The following is a 26,395-nucleotide window of genomic DNA, read 5'->3' on the forward strand; positions in this document are numbered from 1 at the left end:
ACAATTCACACGCAATCAGGTTCATCCACATTTGTCATGTAATGAGCTCAGGAACGGTGAACATTACAGTACAGAAAAGCACTGCCGTTGAGTTGAGATTGAACAATGGAAATTGTAGTCTCACTGGCAGAAAACTTAACTTAATGCAGTTCTGCTTTAGCTGAAAGTGGAAAAGCTGCACAGAGTGAATTACTGTACAGTCATGGTCATCCTGTTCATCTCTCTGCTGTTCATTTGGCCACTAATCTTGTGCATATGGTTTATATCTGGAGCAGTCTAATGGTGTGTGGCCGTGGTGAACGAATGGAGAGAGGGGGAGGTATTGGCATCACAAAGATCTGTAACTTTATTCCATGTTATTGAATGCTGCATAGTGTAAGCCTGGACCAAGAATTTATATGTAGGAAGCATTATAGAGGATTGAGCTGGACTTTTAAAGCTTACTCCATGTACTGCAGTATGGACTGGGCACTGTATATGAAGAGTTTTACATCCCTATTTTGAAAAGCTAAGCATGTCCTAAGGTTAGAAAACTAGATCCTGTATACAGCTTGTCTATATTAAATGTTGGACAGCTCTAGAATAGAGGAAATGTGCTCATCACTTGAAGCAGCCTCTATAGCAGCTGTAATCACTATGCGCCCATCAGCCCACAGTCATATCATTAGTCCAATCACCATTTTTATCTGCGACCTTCCATAAAGCAGCTGCAGTGGGATACAATAAAAGAGGCAAAGAATGTTAATGACCTGAATGTCAATATAAAACAATGCCCAGATGTATATCGTGTCTTATTTGTGAGAGAATGAGGACACAGCAATGCCCCATTGCTCAGACATAATTACAAGGCAGGGTCCATCAGTGACAGTGGATAACGAGTAGGCTACAGTCAGCCTCGGGCCTTTGCTCAGGACCTCCACCAATGCACACTGCTGGGTAGCTCTGATTATTACCCAGCCCAGGATGTCTGGTGTCCCCCGCCTCATTGTACTACAGCAGTCATGTCTGTGGTGGAGACAGTGAATGAGCAGTTATGGCACTTTCTTACAGCAGCACCAAGCTTCCCAAAATAAAAGCTCCCTTAGGCATCGCTCCTGCGCACTGCTGGCCCATGCCCTGTAATTGAAGCTACAGGGTGGTAATGATGATGATGCAGAGTGGCTTGCTTGGAGCCAGACTGAAGGCTCCTCCACTGGCACTGTCCCCAACGTCTCCCATGGGCCTTGATCTGAAACAGCTGCCCTCACTTCAGTTCACCATTTCCTGTTTGTTTGTGTCTTGAAGTGGCCAATCATAGACAGAGGCTTGTTTTTCGTTTTGGAGAGATTCTCTTTGACAGTTTATCTGCCATTTCTTTCACTCCCACGCTGAGACTTTTCTTGAACATAAGCCAGTTACACTAAATCATTTATTCACTTAAATCAGATCATGACATTTATGTCCTGTCATCCAAAAATACTTTTTAGGGTAACAAAGGACATTATTGAAACAGATTTTAGAGCTGGTATCCTTCATGCTTATAAACGTACAAATTATTGTTAAACTTGTGACTTAAAATACAAATTGGCACAATTAATGTGGTTGGAGAATCTCTTTATTTTCCACAGAAATATGGCTTGCTATGGCTTGTCAGGTCACAAAGTATGTTCAGACCAGGGTAAGCTCACCAGAAGTGACACATTTCACATTTGGATTTTTACGTGTTGAAATCAAGCTGAATCCCATTAATGTCACATTTTGCTGACGCACAGTGGTGTACCCTGTTTCTCTTCCAGTGCATGCTTAAATTGGCTCTAGCGCCCACACTCCTGCCAGCCATAAAGCGGGTATAGAAAATGGACGGGTGGATGGATGATTTTAAATAAACAGCAAGCTTCAGCAAAACTTTCCATAACTAGTCTGCCATCTTTGCTGCAGATGTCTTCCCACTGCAGAGAGACTGAGACTGCAGAAAGTTGGAGATTTCAACATTAAAGCCCCTGTATTCTCTATAATGTTAAATATCCATCAGTAAACAAGCAATAATTAAAGTTAGGCTTAAAAACATCCATAGGTATTACTTATGAAGAGTTCAACAGATAAACAGACAAAGCTAATCTTTGTCAAGGCTGTGTGGGTTCATTTTGATGTGGCTCAGCTTTGATTGGTGCATGGAAATGGGTGACATCACCTTTTTCCAACCAAAACCCACCCATTGCACACTCTGAAAAAATGTACAGAAAACACTTTTGAAAAATATTCAAAATTGTTTGTTAAAGTAGAAAACTTTAAGTGGAAGAATTTCAGGTTAATTATGTTGTTGTATATGCAGCTCAAGGCCGGCACATACCTATGACTTGCCCTAATGATCCCGGGTATGTTGACTCTGAGCTCCTAATTACAGTTCAGTGCAGCTTTAATCAGAGCTTCCTCATCTCGCCAGCTACAGGAACCGGGAAGAACTGGCTGATTTTCTCCAGTGGTCTCTCCCATTGCTGAACCATGGTCCCATCCAAGACAAAATAATAGGCTTTCCTCAGTGAGCCTGTGCCCCTCCCTAAGTTTGTTGGTGCATGAGACATGGGGACATAGTTGGCAGTGCCACAGTGTAGTTTACCAAATGCATTGTTGCTCTGAGATCAGCCTTGTGTAATGGTTTGATGGCTTACAAAGAACAAAGATGTTTTGGGGAGCCCAGTTTAAGGCCATTGCCAGCCGTGCCATGGTTACTGGTATAAAAGACTGCCTTGGCGGTACAGACAGTGTCTGATGCCAGTCTTCCCATCACATTTTGAACTTTCTAAGGTCAAACTCGATCACAGCTGCATACTCCCTGTCGCAGTGGAGCGCTTGTTTTTTCTCCCTCTTCCTTTTGTTTTTCTTTACTTCATTGCATTCCTCTTGAGTCTCATAGATCAGACTTGTGATTTTAACTTGTCTTCTGTTGGTTGAGCATGAAGATCCACGTTCAGTAGCCAGACACTTATATAACATAGGCTTGGTTTGCATTAGTGCAGATTCATATGCACATACTGCCTGGCTTCACTAGGTCTTCCTGACAGAATCCCTAAAGCATGTATGTCTATCAGGTATATGCCCTTGAGATTGGTTCACAGCAGGAGAGGACATAGCTCTCCCTATTCCTATGTCTGATGATATGGAATATGTGATCTTATGAGCCTGCAGTTATTATGCTGGGTTTATCCTGGGAGGAATCGCAGTGAGATGTCCCAATGATCGTTTCTGGTAAAGGCTTCCTGGCACGCACCACTAATCTGCCCACTCACTAAGGAAAAAGAGGAGGAAAATTGGACTCAATTGAGAACAGAGACATTGTTCAAAGAGTTGCTGAATTGGAAGCGGGTGCTGGCACTGGACACGCAAATTTTTGACTCCATCAGTGCCACTGTGTTAGCATCGAGCTCCAGCATCAGCTCCCACTTGTGTCTCAGACATGTAGCGGTTCAAAGAGTCGGGTGGAGACATTTCTCTTTTGGATGGAGCCTGTGTAACACTGATGCCAGCTGGTGACGGCTGAGTTAGAAGAAGTCGGTGAGCTTTATTGTGAAGGCTGCACTCTTGAGTTGTCTGTGGGCTGTTTGATTCGCAGATTTTCCTGGACTGTGCACATACCTAAAATAAAGTAATAGCTTTGATTCCCCAGCAAACTGGAAGTTGTGAAGCTGTTTGGAGACTTGTTCCTTTTTTTCATTTTGTTAGTTTGCATATTGCAGCACTGCTTGGCTATGCTCTCTGTGATCAGTAAGTTGTCAGTATTAGGGGTGGACATGGTTAAAAACAATGTGTTTGTTGGGATTCCTGACAGTTAAAGTGTCTGAGTTGAGTTATGTGCTGTGCAGACTTGGTCCAGGTGTGCTGGGTGTTTAGTGTGAACATGTGCCTGAGGTCACTTTCACTAGTGGCTCATTCTTGCTCTCCTATGACAAAATTAAATGCAAATAAATCAAACCTTACCTGTAGTGATGAAAGTGTGTGCTGCTGTTTTTTTTAGGTTTCAGCAAAGAACAGCTACAATAAAAAATGCCATTGGCACAAGTACTTAGACCTTAGGTATGAGATTCTGGTGTACAGTAGGTATCTAGCGCCCTCCTCTGTCAAAAGTAAAATATTCACATAACCGAGACTTTGCTCACAGTTTCATTCCTGAGTCACACGATTGTTTGTACAGTAAGCATTCACTTTGGCTGACTTTGGCAGGCGTCTCTCATTGCAAGACGAGGGACAATGTTTATAAGTATCATGAATAATTGAGATTTGCACTGCATCTGGAACCTATTGAAGTACATACTGGCTCTGACTTTCTCATCAGAACCAACACTGAAGTCGGTGCCAAACATCTGTTGCCACGCAATCTGTCATCTATCAGCTGTGGGGCTAAAGTACAGCTCGGATGTAAATGGTACAGTAATCAAGTAAAAAATGCTGATGTGGGTCGTTGTGATTGAGTCCGATCAGCCCGCATTAGAGGAATGTTGGGTGTGACTCATGCAATAGAAACTTTGATTGCATTTGTCATCAAATAAACAATGACAAAGTGTGTTTGTTCTGTACACGAAACTGAAAGAACCTCTTCAGGTTTCAGTCAAATGGGATGATGGTGATGATGACGTAGAAAGAACAATCTCCAGTGTTCAGTATGTGGTGTTTCTCCATGTGGACCTCATTTGAACTGCTGATAAATCTCTCCTGTTTTGATCTTCACTTGGATACTTCCTACATGATAGTGTGTCGACTTTGTTTTATTCGAGGTTGTCATACAGTACAGTCTCCTCAGATTTAGAGCTTCCTGAAACAAGGACCCTACATTTGTTGAGCTCCACTACTCTGCCTGGAGGAGCAGTAATCCAGAAATACTGCTGGTGAATTCCTACCTCTGCACTGAACATAGCTCTTTTAGTGACTCTCATACAGTAACATTGCATCATGGTCTAAGCACTTCCACACTGTCCCAATAGATTCCTCAACTCTAAACTGCAAAGTTGGTGCAGTCAGTTGCTGCAGGAAGTGTGACTTTCGTTCTTACCCACTGTCTCGGTTTGCTTTCCTCTTCTTCACAGGAGTTCTCCCCTTCAGACTACAGAAGTAACTCTGTGTCCAGCAGAACCCCGACACCACCAGGACGCTACTCGCCACATAGCCCCATTGATCGGGACGTGCCCATGTCGCCTCGTCGCAGGTAAATACACTTGCACATTGCACTTTTTATGCTTCAATAAGAACAACCAGATGATTACAGTCCACAAGATGAACAACATGAAGAACGGACTATACACTATATTCCATTTTAGTTTTATGGCCAAATTAATCTAAAATGATAAGCTTTTACACTCCCATTCCTCTTCATGTGAAGCTTAAAGCTTCTAGTGTCCCATCTAACAAGAAGTTGTAATACTGTAAAGTACTTGCAGTCACTCAGCGCCCTCTCTAGGCCAGCAGTGGTCACATCCACAGATTCAAAGCTAAGAAATCGACATTACCTGGTCCTAAAAGTTTAGTCCTTTCATACATTTCAGTTTAGTAATATAAACAGGAATGGTTTCCTTTTGTAAAGATTTTATTTATTTGAAGTTGTGATAGAGTTTCCAATTCAACTGTACGGTAACATTTAAGCTGTAGTTTTATTGGACTGGGACTTGTTTAATGGAAGCATGATCCCATCTACTGAGTAAATTGTATCTATTTAAACCTACAATATAACTGAATCAACAGCTCTTACACCATTTCAACATAAACTGGTCAGAGTGACAAAAGTAGTTTTCATTGCAGAGACATTGTGTTGGATGACATGAGGTTGAATCCATGGTTGTTATACTGCAGTATGACCTATTTTTGGAATTCATCTGGGTTGCCAGTTTCTGCTAGAAACATTCCTTTGTATATTTGTAATGATTGTTTCCTTCTTTCACACTCGTGGCAGCTGAAAGTGCAAATGGACTGAAAAGCTTGTCAAACCAATGCATTCATTCCGTGCTGGTCAGCTTGAATTCACTGCTGTGCTGCTGCTGACTCTTGGTGCTTGGAGCTGTTTGCAGCTGCACTCAGTCAACAGCTACAAATGAATTTTTAGCCTTTGGGGAAACACTATATTGTGTCCACCACCTGCACTGCAGTTTGCTTTTTCCTGCTTTGCCCCGTTTGATGAGGTGCTGTAGCTGTAATTTGACTCATTTCATAATGTGCAGGTGCTGCCCTCTGAGCATTTTTTGGATTCACTGACACTCACCAATGTTTTTTGTCCCAACAGAAATGGAAAATCTTTCTTTTAGTCCCTCACGTAATCCTTTGTGTCCACACTCTCAGCTGGAGAGCCTGGTCCGTGTGTTTTCACAGTGCAGGATGGTTGACTTTGGCCCCAGTTCCCCCATGGCTAACCACCACTAGTGATATGACGTGTCAGCAAACTGCAGTCAAATCCAAACACCCCATATTCCCAAAAAGTCAGACTTTTACCCCCCCCCCCCCCGATTGGCCCCCAGTCTGGAGCCCCCAGCCTGCACAGCAAGCCTCTCCCTGCTCCTCCCCGGCCAATCACAGACTCAGTGACACCCATTTACCCACCCCTTCATGTCGCATGGCCAATGAGTTTCAAGCCAGAGGCACACCTTTCAGTCAGATTCTTGTTTTTCTGTCTCGTCTGGTTTAGATAGAGGTGTGCGTGTGTTCAGCAACTGCATGCTAATATTGTTTTCTATGTTCTGAGTTGCTGCAGCAGTGTTCAAAATACAGGGACAGTTACTGGAAAGAATAGTTGAGCTCCCTTTCTTTGTTCCCTCCTTCTGTCTTTTTGAGGTGAGTCTTATCATTTTGAGTTTTGTCACTTGGATTCTTTTGTCAGGATGTACCAACTTTGGTTTAGGGGGTGAATTAAGCTGGTTTGCAAAATCTGGATGGAATTTAGCCTTGTGATCCTAAATATGTTTTGGCTACAGGAGTGCGCTTTAACTTGATCATTATCTTGTTTCCTCTGTGCCAAATCAGGGTATGGAAACCAGCAACAGTCATCGTAGATACAGGCATTGTGTAGATGTGAGAACACTTTTTAAAAAAAAGCACAATTCCCAGATGACAGACTGCGTTCAGATACTTTGTGAAATCTGTTTCCACTGCAAATCTGTGCACTCGACTGCTTGTTCAGATGCATGCCGTTCCCTCTCACCCTCACTTCTGTTATTTGTTTTCCTTCCATTTGACCTAGACTTTCCATTTGTTTTGAGATTGCAATTTCAGTAGGGATGGTGAGTAAAGCATAAAGGGGAACTGGACTGAGGGTGGGGCTGAGCATGTGGAGAACTTGGAGGGTGTTCTTTAGAGGTCTGTTTTCAATTTGAACCATGTTTGGTGATGCAGAGGAAAGGGTCTAAGCATTTGCTTTGGACGTATATTTGTTGTCTTGTCTATTTGCCATCAACAGTGCAGCAGGACAGCAATCCTAAAGATAAAACCAAAGAAACCAGGCAGTTTTTTTTTGCCAAACAGCTAAATGTTCTTGACCAGAGCATGCGTTTTACAGACTGAAGGCAAAAGCCAGAAACAAGAAGTGAAGATTGCTAGCAGAGCATCGCCAAGGAAGATACAAAGTATTTGCTGATCTCTGTGGGTCATAAATGGTAGGGACTACAAAGGTTGTGATGCCAAATATGTGATGTGACTTTATCAAAGTTTATGAAGGTTTGCCGCCACTTTCCTTGCATACAGTGATAAATCACAGTAAAAAAAAAAAAAAAAAACCTTTTACATGGTTGAGGTTTAGGTCACCTTCTGCAAACAGATTATTCACAGCACAGGTGTTTGTTAAAGGGTAAATATTTGTTGGATGTGACAACAGGTCGGACAGTCCATCAGCTTAAGTTGACTGACTGTGGCTGACGGGCCAGGTGTGGTTTGATGCTTTCCACCTGTATCCACCCTGACTCGTGTACCCGGCCAACCGGTTCCAACTGACAGCAAACACTCACCAGCTCCTTCCAGACAAATGCACCGACAGGAAAAAAGACTTTGTGTTTTTTAGTTGTTGTTGTTTTTTTTTTTTTTTTAGTTTAATGCATGTGTTACTTCAGCAGGGGTAGGGAGGGACTAGTTCAACCACACATTAAGTATGGAAGAAGCAGTAAAAAGTAACTGCTTTTCCACCACACCAGGGGTAAAAAAATTGCTTGTAAAGTGAGCCACTGTTTTTTCTAATTTCTTAATGAGTTGACGGTGTATACTACATGAAGGTGAAAGCCCCCGGCCCCCTCCTGTGCATTGACTTGGTTGGAGGTTGTTTTTTGGGTTTTTTTTTTTCCTGTTTGTTTGCCGTTTTGTTGACCATTAGTCCAAAATTCAAATCCTTTATTTTCTGTCATACCTTGTATCGGCCGTAGTACTTTGCCATTCATTTACACAAACATGGTTCCTGCAAAGATTTGACCATTATTTTGAATTGGAGAAGATTTCATTTGTGCTGCAGTATGTAGCTTCCTGTGACAGCATTACGTTGTCTTTGTGTTTGCTTTGAGGCTGTATGCCATTGGACACTGTTTAGCTTCACGCCTGCGGTGTGCAAACTAGACTTCATGCTAGAAGATCAAGTGTCAAAGCCAACTGTTGCCCCTTCCTTCATTTCTCTGGATTTGGTTAAACCAGCCTCACAAGTCTCTTAAACATCTTCTACTGAACACACCACCAAGAGCTCAAAGTATGATTGTAGCGTGTGTTGATAACCTGTGATTGATTTCCATTCCTTCCCTCTACAGCAGTTCGAGCTCTGACTTTGCCATGCAGAGGTTCGACAAGGACTCTGAGGTATACAAGATGATCCAGGAGAATAAGGAGTTCCGCTCGGCGCCTCGTCAGTCCAACACCTTTAAAATGCTTCAAGAGGTCCTGGAGGCTGACGAGAAAGGTTAAAAACACTCTGCATTACAAATACGTGCACAGCTGAGAGGAGAAATGATCCCTGCCCATGTAGCATGCAATACTCAATAGCCTACATCCATTTTTTAAAAGAACAAGTGAGCGTGCGTTATCTCCATATGGCCATCACCTGTGCAGGATGTAGGGAAGAGCTCTCCTGTGTGTAGTTTACATTGTGAACAGCAAATCATGGAATGCATCTGTCCTCCTTTTTCCCGTCCGCTTTGATAAATGGTGGGGCAAATAAATCCAGGTAGTAATGGCATTCTTTCATGACGTGATAATGACCAATGTGTGAAACCCATTTCATGAAGTGTGTCCCACAGGTGATGAGCTAGTGATGACGAGTGAGAAACGCAAACAGGCTCCACTGACAGAGGGCAGTGAGGACAGAGTGATATGATGAACAGAGACAGGACGTCCCAATGAGCAGCTGTATTTGTGTATGTGTTTGACTCCAGAGGCAGCCCTGCGCTTCCCTGGGAAACTCTCCTCCAACAGCCCCAATCCAGGCACGTCAGTAGGAGTCAAGAAAAATCACACCTGTGAGAAGTGTGGCACCAGCATTGTGTAAGTCCACTGCTGTGTGAATAATTACAGTGATAATGTGCCCTGCAGTTAAAGGTGTTCCACATGTACAGTGTGATATTTAGTTTGTTACTTTGGACACATTCCAAAAAAAATAACTAGAAACAGCCACACAACCAGTTATTAGGCTGACGGTTACATTAAATTACTGGAGACAATGGAAAAAGTCTTTTAATCCTAATGATGAGCTTCATTTGATCTTAAACAAGTCAATGGGGCAGTATTACATCTTTCTAAAGCAGATAAAATGTTTGAGTTTTCTTGATTTAAGTGGTACAGATAAGTTATCTGCCTTAGTTCAACATTGTAACGTGTTAGTGAAGAATCTCAAACATTGTGTCACCATATTGACAACACGTCATGAACATGCTAATAGTTTTTCCTGTGGTGTCACTTTTTCTTTAATATACAAATGAAACTACGATGTCTACCTGCGCAGACTTTGAGTTCGTTGAATGGATTTGCATTGGAAATGAGGAAGATGTTTTCACCCTTTTGTCGGGCAGCTTGTCTCGTGTCTGACTGCGCTCGTATTTCCACAGCACACTGGCCGTGCGCATCTCTGACGACCACTTCCGCCACCCCGAGTGCTACACCTGCACAGATTGCGGCCTTAACCTCAAGATGAGAGGTCACTTTTGGGTTGGAGATGTGATGTACTGTGAGAAGCACGCCAGTCAGAGGTACCAAGGCACGGGTAGCTCCCCCCGAGCCACCGTGTCGCCTCGCCAGTGAGGCTGCTGCTCCACATCTGCCCCACTCTGGACGAGTGCTGCTTGTCTGCCTGAAGCTCCACCTCACCTGACTCGATTATAAACTTTGGGAAGGGGCGTGGAGGTGGATACTGGTCAGAGTTATGGCACAGGCTGTTCTTTTCTGACCACATTTAACCATACTTTGCAATATTATGATTCACTTACTTGCCTTTCTTATAAGTGTATGAGAATTGGGGCTTTGTTTTTCATATAGCCCAGCCTCCACACTCTCTTTAGGTTTTTCTTGGCTCTAATGATGCACAGCTGCTGTGGACTCAAGCCACATCACATTGTACAACGGCCAGATTTACACCAACACCAACGCTGTAGACAAACTCAACAGGACTGGCTCTCTGACTCTCCGAGGATCTGGAAAATCATTTGAATCTCCTGCTGACACAAAGGGACCAAAATCTCACCTACACTACATGCCATTTTAAACATGTACTGTACACAGACAATGCTGTGGGTTTGTGTGGGTGCATGCTTTCACATGCAGAAGTGTGGTGGCTTCTGCACACTTTGCCTGCCTGTGTGTGTGTGAGACTGTGTGTGTGTGTGCGTGCATGAGAGAGAGAGAGAGAGAGAGAGAGAGAGAAAGTCCAAGATGCAAAGGGGTTTGTAAATTTTGCGCTAGAGTCAGGCCAAAAGCCCTGGAGTTTTTCTACATTTCTTTTTGTAAGCAGAATTTATGAGTAGAAATAATGAAAAAATACATATTGCTGACTTGTTTTGCTGTTTTGTTGCTTATGAGGGACTATAGATTAATTCAATATACAAATATTTTGATGTTTTTGTGATTGAACTGTATTCTATAACATAGACCATTTAAAAATGCATAATGTATGCACAGGACATTAAGTGTGAAAAGAATTGATAATGATGATACAATTGTCCAGTTACAGCAGTACTCAGATACACTATTATGTTCGCATTTCATGTGGCACTTAATAAAATCGCACAACCTGAAGCTTCTTCACTGATGATGACTGTGTTGGACTAATAAGTGTAAATGCATCCTTACTGTACCGACTTCACATTACACAAGTACACCTGGTTAAAAAGGAGCTATTTTTTGTCTCTCAGAATAAGTTACACAACGTAATGTGTAGATGAAGTAATCTCTTGTTTGTAATATTACTTTGTAATACAATTAGAAGGTTTTGTTCTTTAAGTTCAGTAGCCTTTTGTCTGTGGCTGTGATTCAGTCACATCTTGGCAGTAAAACACAGGTGTTAGTAATTTCATTAATGGTGATTCTTTTCCCTGGATGTGTGTCAGCCAGCATGAACCGCAAGAGGGCTGTGCAAGAGGGATGCAGCCATTATTGATGTCATTATTGACACTTGTGCTTTTCCTGCTCTGACTTGTTAAAATGTTTGCTGTGAAAATGGCCCATTGACAGCACATGACAACAACTCAGTAAATCATTAACCTTCTGTCCTACTTAAGTGTTTAAACTAACTGTGGATACAAAACATGACTTTAGATCAGAGTTTGGGGTAGAAAAAAAATATACATGCAAATAAATCATTGGTAGTAGTGATAGGAGACATATTGCATGAACATAACATGAAAAAATATTGCATCGCCTCCCTCCTGCTGGTGTTTTGGCACCAGTTGTGTAGTTTCTCACACGTTTATACAGAGTACAAGAACTGAGATATTTATTGGACAAACTACACAGAATTCTCTTTGAAAGAGCAGGAGTTGTACAGAGTTGCCCGTCTGCTTCCCGTTCAGATTCCCTTATGAGTGACTACTGATGGAGTTCACAGCATTAATAAACTGGGAGTGGATGGGTAATTGTTCTGACAGGTTTGACAAGTCGGTTGTCGGCCGCTTCAGACGGTACAGTTAAGCAGCACGTTGGCAGGGTGAGTTATAAAGTTGAATGTGAGGCAGTCTAGGGTCTCCAAGTGTTCGGACGGTGAAAAACGCAGGTCCTAACCCTGTTTTACTTGCTCCTCATAGCCTTCAACTAGAATCACGCAGTGCAAAGATCATTTGAAACAATAGTCTTATAGTTCACAGTGCTAACCAGAGGAGGGCAGCAGTGCCACAGTTTCAAAAGTGCCTCTGGATTTTAGGGGGGCAACTGTAACAGTGGGGCAGCACATAGTGTGTATGTAAACTTTCTTTTATTTTCACAGCATTTTATGGACCTAAATACATTGAATGTTTACAAAAAAGGCTGACTCCATTACCTCTGGAGAAATGTCATTGTAGGAATTAGGATAGCTTTATATGAACTTGAGTTAACAATTATGTATACATTTAATGCAAGTTATACATTTATTCATGTCATTGTGCGTAGCTACATACCAACATGCTACTGCCAGTGGGGTTAGCACTGTTGCTGTAACATGTGCTGCTCATAATAATTCTTAATGATTGACAAAGATATTTAGTGCAGAAAGACATGGCGCACATTCTAATTTGATAACACCATAAATTGTGGAGGCGGTGAGTTTAACGCCTCCATAAATCCTTAATCAAAACCGTTCATTCAGGAAGTGCTCAGGATTGACTGGTGGACTGACGGGGTGGCTTGGGGAGAGCGGGACACCCGCGTGCTGCTCATCACACCACTAGATGTCACAAGCTTCTCAAGAAAAGCTCAGCAGCAGCAGCAGCAGCAGCAGCAGCAGAGACAGACCTCAGAGGGCCTGATGTTTGCTTCCCAGCTGAAGTTTTCTTTTGTTTATCCCCTGGCAGAAACACTGGCCTGAGCCATGCCTCAGTCTCAGCAGTCTCTTGGTCTGGTTCACATCTCTGATTGTGCAGAAAACCTCATTGTTTTTAGATATTTTTGCTCTAACGTGTGATTTGGAGGGACGACGGGGACGTGCCCTAGAGGAATCATCAAACAGCGTATCGTCTGTCATACGTCCCAAAAGCTTGCGTAACTTCCACCAAAACCTCCCCCAAGACATTATCTCAGTTTTACTTTTTGAGCCTCCTCCTGCCTTCCACCTTTCCTTCCCCACTGTTCTCCCCTTTCTCCATACCCCACCTGGAATGGAGTCCAGATGTGGAGCAGGGAGAAGGAGAGATTGCTTGCTTGGCTATAAGGAGTGAAGGGGGGGCTGAGGAGAGCACGGAGAGAAAATGTTGGAACGACATTAAAGTTTGTCTGGATGCCATTAAGTACAATTTGATGTAATGTGCAGTTTGGGACGTGACATTTTAAATGGAAACTGTGCTCTCCAGATGAGAGAGATTTGGGCCTTGTGGAGTCGGAGGGGGGTGTTGTACTTGAAGCCTTATTTAACAGCTTGGATAAACAGCCCTCTGTTTCGTTGCTGAGCAGGCGCCCGTCCACTCCTTGTGCTTTCTTTCAATAATCATGCTGGCTTTCTGAGCCTGCTCCAGTGTACAGTATCATATACAGGAATAACAAACCCGGGGTCCACTGTGTGGGTCAGAGCACAGTGAGCCATTATACTGCCGGGCATGCTTGCATGACTGAGGTGCCTGCAGCTTGGATGTTTCACTGAATACATGTCAAACCCAATCGCATGAAGTTCCTTTTCAAAAGCTTTCCTGGTTCACCTTCTCATATTTAAAAAAAAAAAAAAAGCTCTCCAGATTTGAATCGCCATGGGCTCAGTCCTCCCGGGCCTCTCGTATATCAAAAAGTATTTTTAAAACAGAGCTGTATTTTGGGAACTTTCCATACACACAGGCAAAACATGTGAAAAAGAGACCTTGAGGAAGTTTATGATCCTCTGTATTTTTTGGATTGCGTGTGATTCTTTCAGGGAGGGAGGGGGAGAGCATGTCATATTCTAAAAAATATTATTCTTTCAATGTGAAATTTGAGTTTGAGTCTCAGAGTGTCTCTAAATCTAATGATCCGTCCTTGCAACACCATGCAATAGTTCTGTTAGCCCATATATTGGATCTACTTTCACAACGAAAACAACATATGGTTGTGTCCCTAAGTGTAGCCATCATCATATTAAAACTCCCATTAAAGCACCTATCTATCGCAGTGTTTTATGGGTAGTTTGCTGTTGCCAGTGGCCTCCAAGTGGACATGACAATAATAACATCTGGGATTCAAAAATACTCTCACACCATAAAGTCACCTTCTCCAATATGACAGCTCAGTCTCATTTCACTCTCCAGATCAAATTGTTCTATGCTGCTATAACTCTCTCTGCGGCAGCACTATAGAATTCACTCAAGTGTATCTATAAAAGTCTTTGCTTCCTCTCCTTCCCGCTGATTGAATCAAACTCCTTTGATCTGCTGAACTACACAATACACAAGAGAGCTTCAGCATCCATTCATAACTTCAGTTTGCTCCTGCGCATTGAAATCAGTGCCTTCCTGTCTTCTACAACCAAACCAGAAAGCAACAAAACAACAGCAACATGGCACTGAACCCATTTCTATGCCCCAAACTCTCCCGTTATTTAGGCCAGTATGACCTTCCCCTTCTTCTTCCCCATCCTCATTATCATCATGTCCTTCTTTGCACCATGGTGTTTCCCTTTAGGACACTGCAGGGGAGTTGGGATTTGAACTGTGGCCGCAAGAGAGTGCATGGAAAATTCTGTACTTCATGTCATTCATATCATTTAGGCCAGATGCAGTCCATAAAAAAAAGCCTGGGGGGCTGTGTGTGTGTGTGTGTGTGTGTGTGTGTGTGTGTGTGTGTGTGTGTGTGTGTGTGTGTGTGTGTGTGTGTGTGTGGTGAGCTCAGGTGGGTCCAGCCCTGGTCTAATGTGAAACCTCCTCTCCGGCTGGATGCGCTAGGACCGCGGGGACCAGAGCGCAGACCGAGACGGAATGGGCGCACTTGGGGTAGTTAACTGAGAGAGTTTGAGTGTGACAGAGGCAAGCAGGCAAAAACCGCTAGGTTTTAGGAATTACACAGACCACCTCATCAAGACCAGCTCACGTCTCGTCCGAAATATTAGTATTTTTAAACCATCTATTTAAACGCGTTCCAAGTTGCGCATGAGAGAAGTCTGCCGGAGACCGCTGGGATTGGGGGCAAAGACTGAGGAAAACTTTTAAGATCATCGAAAGAACTGACAAAAAGTTTGAGAATATAGTTTTTTCTTTACTTCCTCGCGTGAGTGACAGTGTGGCTCTGGCTGTGGCCGCTCTGCCGTGAATCTCATCAACCTCTGGATTCATTTGTGGGAGATAACGGCAATCTGGACACTCCCAAGTATCCTTGAAGTGAAATCTCTTAAACTGATTCATGCGACGCCAACTTTTTTTTTTATTAAAAAAAAAAGAATCAGAGAATAGTGCGCCTGTGTGTAGGTGTTGAAGACTTTTGGATGGACTCGCACATCCCTTGAATTTATTAACCGCTTGGACCAAAGGGAGTCGTGCGCCCGGGCTGCCATGACATAACGGGACACTCTTGGAAACTCAAGGGTGCTGAATATTTCTGAAGTGACCGGATGATGTGTGATCATTGTTGAGCTCCAGGATCCCCAGAGTTTACCATTCATTCAAGACCTGAAAGATCATTTTGTTTCTTCTTCTCGTCCTCCTCACGCCCCCCCACCCCCCTCCCTGAGAGCTCCATGGTGGAGATATGGGATGACTGGAGGCGGGGGTGCAGCTGAGGTGAGATCCAGCCGAAGGACAATGTTTGCGCCCGGCGTTGGCATCCCACCGCTGCCGGGGCGTCTGGTACTGATGCTGCTGCTGCTGTCCGCCTCCGAGCCGAGGCTGTCGCAGGCCTGTCCCGGGCTGCTCGCCTCCACCAGCGGCTGCAGCTGCACGGATGAGCGGTCCAAAGCGCACGGCGCCCAGGCTGTGGGGAAAAAGGTCAGCTGCAGCAAGGAGGAGCTGACTGAACCTCCGGATGCCAGCCTGCTGCCCAACAGAACCGGCACTCTGTGAGTAGGAACAAGTTAACCTCTGAACCAACGAGTCATCTCCACATTATGATCCCCCTGCTGTGGCTCTGGCTGCTGAGATCACATGCTGATCTTACTTTATGGTGTCTCCCATGTCCTGTGGCATGGAAGCAGCACTCCTATAATATCACATAAAGGTTTTATATGAAAATGTATAAACCTACCATGCTCTGTTTTAAGCTGGCATGGCTTTTGCAGTAGTTGCAGTAAAAATGTGGACTGTATTTGGCTGAGGACCCACAGAGTGAGATGTGTGCACGTGAAAAACCAAAGTGAGGGCACAGTGTTCTGATCAGGCCCACACACCCATGACTCTGAACCCATGACCTCTGGTTTAACCGTATTGAGGACTGGCGGCAGTAATAAGGCCTGTTAGGTCAGAAGTTTACATCTTGATCTAGTTTAACTCTGTAGTGGAGGGCTCAGCGTCCCTCTCTGTAAAGCATTAAGAAGATCAGCGAGCGGGTAGGCTGACTGTAGCCATCATGTTCCCTCCCTCTCTGACACAACTCTGTCACTTTAAATTTGTGTCTGACCCAGCCGGGCAGCTCCGAATTCAGTTCAGCTTTCTCTTCCTCCCTCCACCATCACCACCACCACCCTGTGCACATGGTCCAGCTGACTTGGCCTCGCAAAAACTAGAATAAACAGAAACACATTTTTCAGCATTTTATATCCAAAAACACCAAAACCATTTAGTGAGAAGTGGACAGCAATGATTCTGGGCTTAGTTTGATATTTTTTTAATTATGAAGCAGTTATTTGTGTGGTCTGTTTGGACAAAACTTGAAAGGGCAACATCACGGGCCAAAACACACTATCTCTCATGATGGATAGACTACTGATCTATCAATGACAAATTTTTTGGGGTGGCGTAAAGCAGCTCTTTCCTCACAGCTGCTCAGACATTCTGAAGACATTGCTCTTTCCCACAGTATGTTACTGTCTCTGTACTCTGACCCAGTGGGAGAAATGTTAACAGCACATGGGCACATTAAGAAAACATGTTCAACTGCCCCACTGCAGCGAGCACATGAGGTAAAGTTAGAGGATTTATGCCCCAGGAGAGCTGCAGCCAGCAGTCCATTTATAGGGCCTTATGCTTCTTGCTTAATAAAGGCAGAATAAACATCTGGGGAACACATTGCTGGAAACCAGAGGGGGAAAAAAAAAGGGTTGGGTGGCAGTGGTCGAGGTGATTGAAGATAATCCTCCATACCCGCTTCTACTAATTTTGGTCAAGTTGTTTTTGTACAGATGTCTAGCATTCTGCGACACTTTTCTGAGGCCGTGCACGAGGAGCAAACAATTCCAGTCGTACGCCGCCATTTTACCTTTACCTTTTTCTCTGTGGTGTCTGGGAAGCTCATTTTCCTGAAGATTCGGTGAGTTCCTCAAGCGCCCACGCTCCCGTCGTTGCTCATGACATTAGCTCCAGATGTGGAATGTGAGAAGTTGTGTTGATTTTCGTGTTATTCCTGACATTCCTCAGCCTGCTCAGAGACAGTATCCCAGGTGCAGCAGGGGAGCTTTCCCCGTGCCCTACGCCACCTCGGTCCCTCCCCACATCGGACGGCCTGACAGCCGGCCCTCTCTCCTGGGGCAGCCTGGAGGAATGCTCTCCTCCATGCTGTGCAGGCAAAGGCTGGAGGACACCAGGCCCAGGGCTTCCGGGGCCGGCTGCTACGTGTAATGCACAACAGCTGGCCCCTGTGAACATTCCAGCTGAGGCCCCTCAGCCTCATGGGAAATCCCAACGGGGATTTGTTTATTAAAACTATTAGCTGGCTGTTTGTTGTTCCTGCCAGCCATAAAGGAGCAACCAGTCGCCCCAATATTATCACCTCCTCCATAGGCTCGTCAGTGCCTGTGCTGCACTTTGATTACATTACTGTGTGTCACATTATACATTGCACCATTTCTATAAACTCCCCCTTTCATGATGCATCAGGCTGTTCTCAGCCTTTCGCCATGAGCTCCAGTCCTCTGTCCCACTTTCCCTCTTTTCCTTTATCTCCAGCTCCCCATTTCTCTCCCCTTTCCACCCCCTCTATCATGAGTTCATCCACACGCAGTAACTCTCAACCTAAATATTTAGTCGTCTTGGTAGGAAACTGCCATGTCCAAACTCCTTCCAGATGTGAGCTTGCGCAGGCTTGTGTTTAGGCCTAATTATGCACGGCTGCAAAGGAGCTGGATGACTGGGAGAGGAAGAGGAGCGGAAGGGTAGAGAGGGAGGAAAATAGATAAGAGCGCGAAAGCGAGAAGTTGTTAAGGGGAGAATGGGAATAAATGACAGAAGTTTAAAAGAGGCTGAAGTGAAGAAGAGAGCTGAGCGTGAGGAGCAGAAGAAGTGGCAAGAGGGAACCGAGAGGGGAACAAAGAAAGAGAGCAGAGCGAGAGAGGGGATGGAGGAGGGAGAGGAGAAGCTTGGCAGGCGGTTCAGAGGGATGTGCCCCTGGAGACTGAAAACTCCCCAGCCCCTGACTAACAGATCTTCGACACTGGGGTGAGAGGGAGGAGGAGGAGGCAGGGCTCCTCAGTGTAGCAGCATAGCTTCTCTCCACAAAGCATTGCTCCGTGTGGATTATCGGCCCCTTCTGTGTTTAAGTGGAAATGTTGTTATTTTGGTGATGAAAAAAAACAACCTCTGCCTGCAGATGGATACGTATCATACACATTCATCTCATAGCTCCGAAACACGCAGAGCAATAATCCCCTTCTCAGCGCTGTGTGGTGGCAGCTGTGTTTGTTTTAATGTTTTAATGGATAACAGACAAATGAAGAGTATGTACAGTGGCAGTCTATGTGTGATCGTGCTGGTGTCTCATAGCCTGTGGTTTCTACCAAAGTCAAAACCGTGCTCCTCCCTTGGCGTATTTGGTTGTCATCGTTGCCGGTGACTGATGGCTTTGGCTCAGTGGGTGCCAGTCTGAATGAGTGGGCACAGATGCTCTGGGTGGGGGCGGGCGGCGGGGGGTCAGCATGCCCGTCCTTGGCCTGATGCCCTCACACCCAAGGCAGCTGCGAAACAGTTGCTCCCTGTGTGGTTCCTCTTGAGCTCAGGATGTCACTAATGCTGGCTGGTCGTCAGGGGTTCAAGACGAAAATATTCCAACTAGTATAGCAAACCGTTGTAAATTAACAGCTGTATCAGTTTCAGTTTGTGTGGAAACACTGGCTGAACAATGGCCTGATCTCACGTTTAGCTGAAAGCAATGATACCCCTGTCATGTCTCTATGCTGGATATGAAGCTACAGCTAGCAGCCAGTTAGCTTAGCTTAGCATATAGAATGGAATCGGGGTTCCCACAAGTTAACTATATGAAAAGCAGAGTGTCCCCCTGTTACGAGTCTTCATGCTAAGCTAAGCTAAGAGGCTCCTGGCGGTACAGCTTTATATAAACCGGACAGATTGGTACCAATCTTCTCGTTTTGCTCTGGGTAAGAAAGTGTATTTGGCAACCTGAAACAACAAAATGATTCTTGAGAAGTTTTTACAGGATATGTACACTCTACATTTTACCTTACCTTGGTATTGTCTCGGTAATGGAAATGATATTGCGATCAACACACGAAAGTTGAACCAATCTGCCACTGGAAAGGTTTGTAGGTTGATTGTGCTTATTTATTAGGAGCCTTTTACACAGAGGCCCTCATTTGTCTAATTTCTCTGTCTTCAGTCTAGGTTTCATTTAGCTTTGATGTGTCTTGTGTGTCACTCAGAGTCAACTCACCTCAACAGAATCATCAATTGGCAACAGTATGAGTCCGCGTCCCTTTAATCACCATTTTATCTTCTGAGTCACGTCGTCGGCCTCTTACTTGTGGCCAGTGTGTGGATGAATACCGAAGGGTGAGCAGATGTGTTGGTGGTTTATGTTGGGTCTGTGAGTCACTATGTGTTGAGACGGGAGTATGTCGATGAAGCACCCTAAACAGTCGTCTTATCAGCAGGGAGAATTCCAATAGCAGGGAGAGCTCAGGCATTCCTGCAGCGATAGGGTTTATTTATGTGGGGAAAGGTGTTGAGAGGAGGGGGAGCGGGCTCTCCTCCACACATGTTAGGTGGGGCAGTGGTCAGCAATAAATCAAAAAAGCAAACAAAGGCCTGACACTGGATACTCGGAGCTTTACACTCAGCTGCAGCACCTGCCAATGCCACACAAGCCCCTGGTTTTATTGTGCCCTCACGGGTCAAGGTAACATGACCGGAGTGGGACATCCCGGCACACCTACTGTGCTGGATTGTAGCTGCCCGCCTGTTTGGATGATGAATGTGAATTTCACTTATCACCTCGTTGTGTTTGTTGATTAAAAGGCTGCGATATTTCAAAACCTGGCAAAAACAGAGCCATGTGTTGTCATAGTAATCGCATACCCCCAAGTGGCTTCTTGTTATTTTAGTTTTTCCTTTCGCGCAGCTCTCTTCTTATCTTACTCCAAAAATGCCTGACTTTGACTTTTCTTTGCCAGCGCTAACTTCCCTCTCCCTGTGTCTGACCACAGCGGCCCCCAAAGTTCCTGCTCTGGGTCGACAACACATGGATACAGGCGGAGATAATGGGTGTCTATAGTGGGAATGCCTGTGGCTTCAGTGTGTGTGTGTGTGTTAGTGTTTCTGATATGCTTTGTCTTGAGAAATAATCCATGACAATGGTGCAGTCATCTACTGGATTTTGATGTCAATGTCGCAGAAGTACCTGAAGTATATATATATATAAACTATATCTACCAATATGAATAATACAACTTTCCATACAGAGTTAGAGATGCATGAAATCATTGAAACACTGACACAGAGCACAGACTAAACAAGAATATGACAAGACATTTAGACACCTAAAGACAAAGAGATTTAAATAAGGTTGCTGGGTTGACTGATATAAGTTCAATCAGCAAACTATTCAGAGCTGATGACAAATGGTCCCTGGTTCCTTCTGGATACCAACTACTGAGAGCTGAAGCCATGACGTCATGTCCAGCTCAGCCTTGGTTCCACTGTTTCCATAACTAATGCAATCTTTCATTCAGCATGTCTCTCATTCGGAAAAAATGGACTATGTTTCTCGACTTCAGTATTTCAAGACAATGTTGGCATCCACTTTGGTACGTGCCGTTAGAATTAGAAACCCAGGTTTTTACCTCGTCCTGTCCGGCTGTTATTACAGACATATCTGAGCTTGCAGCTGCTTCTCGACTATCGTTCGTTAAAGGCAGCGAAAATCAGATATAATGAGTAAACAATGATATTAGATTATTTTTCTTTTTAAAAAAAGTACTGTCCTTCTAGACATCTGAAGTGAACCACACAGCACACTGATTACATCACTTCGACTCTCGATATAGTGTGACATTTTGAGAAATATGCTTCCTTTGTTTTTGCCAAGAGTTAAATGAGAAGATCAATAGCACTCTTATATCTGACAGTATAAATATGAAGCTGGAGCCAAGAGACAATTAGCTTAGCTCAGCATAAAGACCAGAGACAGTGGGACAGCTAACGATAGCCTGGCTGTGTCCAGACATGAAACCTCATCTTGTCTTTACTTTGGTTTGCGTACTTAATAAAAAAGTACAACATGACAAACCAAATGGGTGCATCACGTTATTAAATAGAATGTAGAGCTGCTGACACAGCCAGGCTAGCTGTTTCCCCTGTTTCCTGTTGTTATGCTAAATCTGCTGGTTCTAGCTTCATACTTCCCAGATATGACAATGGTATCAATCTCCTCGTCTAATTCTCTGCAAGACAGGGAATTTCCCAAAATGTCCTTTAAGTCTGCATATGGACACCATAAGTCGTGGAGTCAGGAGCTCAGTTCTACAATTAGGTGCCAGACCACAAACAGCTTCAAAAGTTATTAATAAAATCCTTAAATCAATTTTAAACTGACTGAATGTGGTGTGTTGTGGTCATATTTATTTGAACCAGCTATTAGCCTCGGAGCTTTTTTTTTTTTTACTGGCTGATTACATAGAATAATATCGTCTAGAAGGGATAACAACACTAACAACTATCTTTAAACCATCAACGGATAGTAAGAAACTTCTTTTGCAGACATCTCTTTGCTGTGTCATTAAACAAAGGTTCAGGCCAATCTACCAGTGAACTAGGTGGCACATTTCCAAGCTTAAAGTGACAAATGAATGAATCTCATTCGTCCTAATACAATACAATATCAAGAGTGTGGCTACTTTTTGTTCATTGTCTGATTATGTCTAAAGCAACCAACAACAACTCATCTTCATGACTTCTAGATCATCCCTCCAAACCATTTTAAGGTCGAGTATGTTATTACTGTAACACAGAACCACAAGATATTAAAAATCTGTCACTATGCCTCTTATATACACCGCTCCTTCTCTAAATATGAGTTGGTTCACAGCCTCAATCAAAGGGACGGAGCTGGTTGTGAAATAAAGTAATAAGCTTTTATTAAATTCTGAATTGATGGAATAAACCGCTGTTTAAAGACACAGCGTGCATGAAATCAAACCATTCTTTTGAAAGCATGTTGGTCTACCATGTTTTTACAATACGTGCTTTATGATTACTTCATAAATTCTGGTGTCAGAGCTGGTGTCCCAATTAGAATTGGGGCGATGCGATTACTAACTGTGAATAAAAACACAACCTTCTCACAGATGCTTCAAAAGACACCGTGAGAGTATCTGGAGCAGAGAGATTTTAGCCAACCCTTTGTAAAAGCAGGCTGATTTCCCAGCAGTCTTTGCTCAGGAGCAGAAAACAGAGGCTGGTTATGAGACAGAACAATGAGACAATGTTAGCCAGGCATACACCACATTCCACTCACTGTCTGAAAAGGCTAAATTCACTAAATTGCCTCATTAAAAGTGTAAAAACACTTTAGACGGTGATTAAACTGACTATTGTGTTCATGCTCTGAGGCCATAAACTTTTCAATTTGGTTTGTCTTGACTTGTCTTTGACTCCAAATATTGCAATAATTTATTGCAGCTTCACTGTAAGGCGGTGGTATTTCAACTTGTGCTCTCTGGCTGTTAATATTCGTAGCAGCTTCTTGTTTATGTCTTTTAAGTCCACTGGCTGTCCAGCTTTAGTAAACTGCGTATAGACGGCACAAGAAGCACACTTCATGGACGGTTCCTGTTAGCAAAACTCGATGAATTGTCTAATAAGAGTAACTCCAAGTGGGGGAGCTTCCTCTCCAAAGTGGGTATTGTGTGTGTGTTAGGCTGTTTGCCTCTGCGTACACATATGGGAAGGGCGTGCATGGCCACAGCTCTCAAAATAGGCTTCAGTCCTCCCCTCTCTAATTAGAGACATTTCAAAAACCCAGATTTTAATTTTAGACTAGTAGCTTTTGGACCACTTAAGCGCACACACACATACACACATTGAGTTAAACATACACACTTTCCATATAAATAAATCTGATAGGTCACACACTTGTGCATCCAAATCTGCACACACACACACACACACACACACACACAGCCACAAACCACAAAGCCTTACTCCCTGGCCCAGCCTGGTAACCCAAGCACAATGCAGTATACTCTATAATAAGTGGTTGCACATATCAAATGCATCAGCTCACTCCCCATATCTAGCCTCAAGGCATGAAAGTATGATAATAAAGCTGAGTAATACAAGATTCTCTACATATCATCCAACTCATTTGTTTGTCACTTTAACATGTCTGACAAGAATCTTTTTCACCCCTTAATGTGGCTTCTCTCGCCCTCCTCTCCTCCTGAATTATTAAATTGGTGTTCGCAAAGTGATTTCACAAAAAATATTTTGCATGCAATTACATGGATGCTCCTTTCCATGACAGGCGGTAAATGGGGCTTGTAGCTTGGCAGCGTTCCCTGGTGGCTGCCACAAGCCCTCCGGTGGGTCAAGAACAATGGGGACATTCACATCTTGACATGCATTTGCTGCTAAAGTGCCTGTTGCGCTTGAGGGCGTTTAGTCTCTCTGTTACATTCAGTGGCGTGACTCTCTGAGGACGGGCTCAGGGTGCAAGGGGCTCCTGGGACCGCTGGCTTAGGGGGCTCTCTGTGCGAAGGGGTTAAGCTATTTGGACGGACCCAGGTGCCCAATGGTGGGTGCAGTCTGGAGGCCTCTTATAAAGTACTTATTGTAACAAAGATGACACAGCCACGTCCCAGTCTGAGAGATTTCTCTGCTTATGCTTTCTCTCACTCCTCTTCCCTCATCCTTCCTCTTCCTGTCCCTGCAAAAGTGTCCATTAGCAAGAGAGAGACCGAGAGACAAGAGCTGGGCCCAACTGATGCGGGCTTTTGAAGCCTGATACAAATGCCAAGTGTCAACAACCACACATGTGAACTTTCACCATAAAATGAATGATATTAAATATAATTTATCATGTTACACACAGCCAGCACAGTAGCAAATCTATAATATGCAATCCAAACATAATCAAACCATCTGCACCATATTCATTACAAGGGCTTATGTGACACAGACTGGCCAGTATGAAATTTTTACAGTTTTATTTTTTTCCACTGCCCGCTTTACACACATTTTCTGAAATGTCAATTTACTTTCCCAAAGCTGTAAGCACAAAAAAAAAAAGCCACACTTAGTCTGGCCAAACCTCAGACAAAATTAAACACTTTATTCAAAACATGTTATCTTCCATCTAAATTGAACTTCTTTCCTTTGGACGACACACAGAAGCTGCCATACACCACTGAAATAAGAGAAATAACCTACTATCATGAATCAGGACACAGGCAGTTTCAGAGAAAAAAAACCATCTCTTCACATTTCAAACAACGTGCTGTATAAATGATGCAACTTCTTTTCAATGGTGTTTATACAGACCACCAACTTTTATCAAATGGAGACAGGGATTCAATAACAACAGGGGAAGCAGAAAATACTCCAACATTTTATTTGGACAAACACAATCAATTGAATTCTTATCTTTCATGTGTCCTCACTTGCAAAGACAGCTCACTAAAGTTCACTAAAACAAGATTCTTTCTGTAGGAAAAGTTTGCCTCAGTGTTAAATGTGTTGGCTTTTGAGAAGACATTTTGCCAATGTCAATTGTGACTGACGTCCTCTCAGCTATTTCAGCTTCAGGGTCCTGGTATTGTGAATATTGCTTCACTGTCACACCGGCATAGTTAATGTTATTAACAAGACATTTGTTCTACCTACTGTGACAAATCGAAAGATCTGTTTGAGTGAAAATGAACAAATAATCGGGAATGTAAGTCTTTCTGTAGCGATCATTAAAACCCTGATGCACCCTATATACCAACTCTTGCACCAAATGCACCAGGGAGACACACACACACACACACACACACACACACACACACACACACACACACACACATATGACCCAGAATTCTCGGCCACTAATGATGGTTTACACCAATCACTGCTGTAAGTTTGGTGCCACGGGAGCTTCAGCTTGGCAAGAGGCTGCGTCTAAGTGTGTTTGTAAATGTACGCAAGTGATACAAGTGGCACCTTTAAGAAGTTGGAAAAAATTGATCTTTTACCTCAATGTGAATACATTTACAATTTTACACTTTGTCTTGGAGGCTACAGTCATCAGTTCATTTTGAAGCCTGCTTACGTGTAGACTTGGGTCAAATATATCACATAGGACAACATTTTATTTTAAGAGTTTATTTTAACCTACTTTGAGAGTGAATACATTGTCCTGACATGGAGAATTTAACTGAATTTCCCTAATGCAGCAAATCTCACAAATTTTAAAGCAATAGTTCAACATTTTTGGAGTTACAATTATGTGCTTTCTTGCTGGGAGTTAGATGAGATGATTGATACCAATCTCTTATGTGGACCATTAAGTATAAGGCTACAGCCAGCAGTCAATTAGCTTAGCTTAGCTTAGCTTAGCGTAATGAGTGGAAACAGGAAAACAGCTAGCCCGGCTCTGTCCAAAGCTAACAAAATCCACATGCCTTTACCTCTGAAGCTCTCCACTTAACGCGCCGACTATCATTTGCTAAATCCATACCAAAACTAAAAATGTGAAAGCAGTGTGTGGTTGTGGCAGCTTGCTGTAACCTTATGATTAATGAACAAATAACATTTAAGCTTGACATTAACCTCCTCATCTAACTCTCTAGGTATCTTGTAGGTATGATCATAGTGTCCCTTGTCACTGGCGTTCCCGAAGCTCATAACTGACCCTGAAAAGAGACTCTCTGATTGAGTCCAGCTCCACGTCCATGAGGTTAAGCTGCAGTGTAATGAACTTT

At 43.6% G+C, this 26,395-nt stretch overlaps 3 protein-coding genes across 4 annotated transcripts in view; 2 read left to right on the forward strand and 1 right to left on the reverse strand.

Annotated features, from left to right (window-relative positions):
• The window catches only part of pdlim2 (PDZ and LIM domain 2 (mystique)), a 33,066-nt gene extending 21,872 nt beyond the window's left edge, over positions 1–11,194 (forward strand). The window contains exons 7-10 of one of the 2 annotated variants that reach the window (XM_070833912.1): positions 5,058–5,176; positions 8,736–8,884; positions 9,357–9,465; positions 10,026–11,194. In XM_070833912.1, the coding sequence (XP_070690013.1) occupies positions 5,058–5,176; positions 8,736–8,884; positions 9,357–9,465; positions 10,026–10,218 (570 nt within the window). In that variant the 3' untranslated portion in view covers positions 10,219–11,194. The remainder of the gene's footprint in view (positions 1–5,057; positions 5,177–8,735; positions 8,885–9,356; positions 9,466–10,025) is intronic. The other variant, XM_070833913.1, reaches the window with a different exon arrangement.
• The window catches only part of adrb3a (adrenoceptor beta 3a), a 132,750-nt gene that overhangs the window by 28,885 nt on the left and 77,470 nt on the right, over positions 1–26,395 (reverse strand). The gene's annotated exons all lie outside the window — the stretch shown is intronic.
• The window catches only part of adgra2 (adhesion G protein-coupled receptor A2), a 38,496-nt gene continuing 27,838 nt past the window's right edge, over positions 15,738–26,395 (forward strand). The window contains exon 1 of the mRNA XM_070833439.1: positions 15,738–16,111. Coding sequence (XP_070689540.1) covers positions 15,810–16,111 — 302 coding nt within the window. The 5' untranslated portion in view covers positions 15,738–15,809. The remainder of the gene's footprint in view (positions 16,112–26,395) is intronic.

Source organism: Pempheris klunzingeri, chromosome 7 (assembly GCF_042242105.1).
Source record: "Pempheris klunzingeri isolate RE-2024b chromosome 7, fPemKlu1.hap1, whole genome shotgun sequence".
Classification (NCBI taxonomy): Eukaryota; Metazoa; Chordata; class Actinopteri; order Acropomatiformes; family Pempheridae; genus Pempheris; species Pempheris klunzingeri.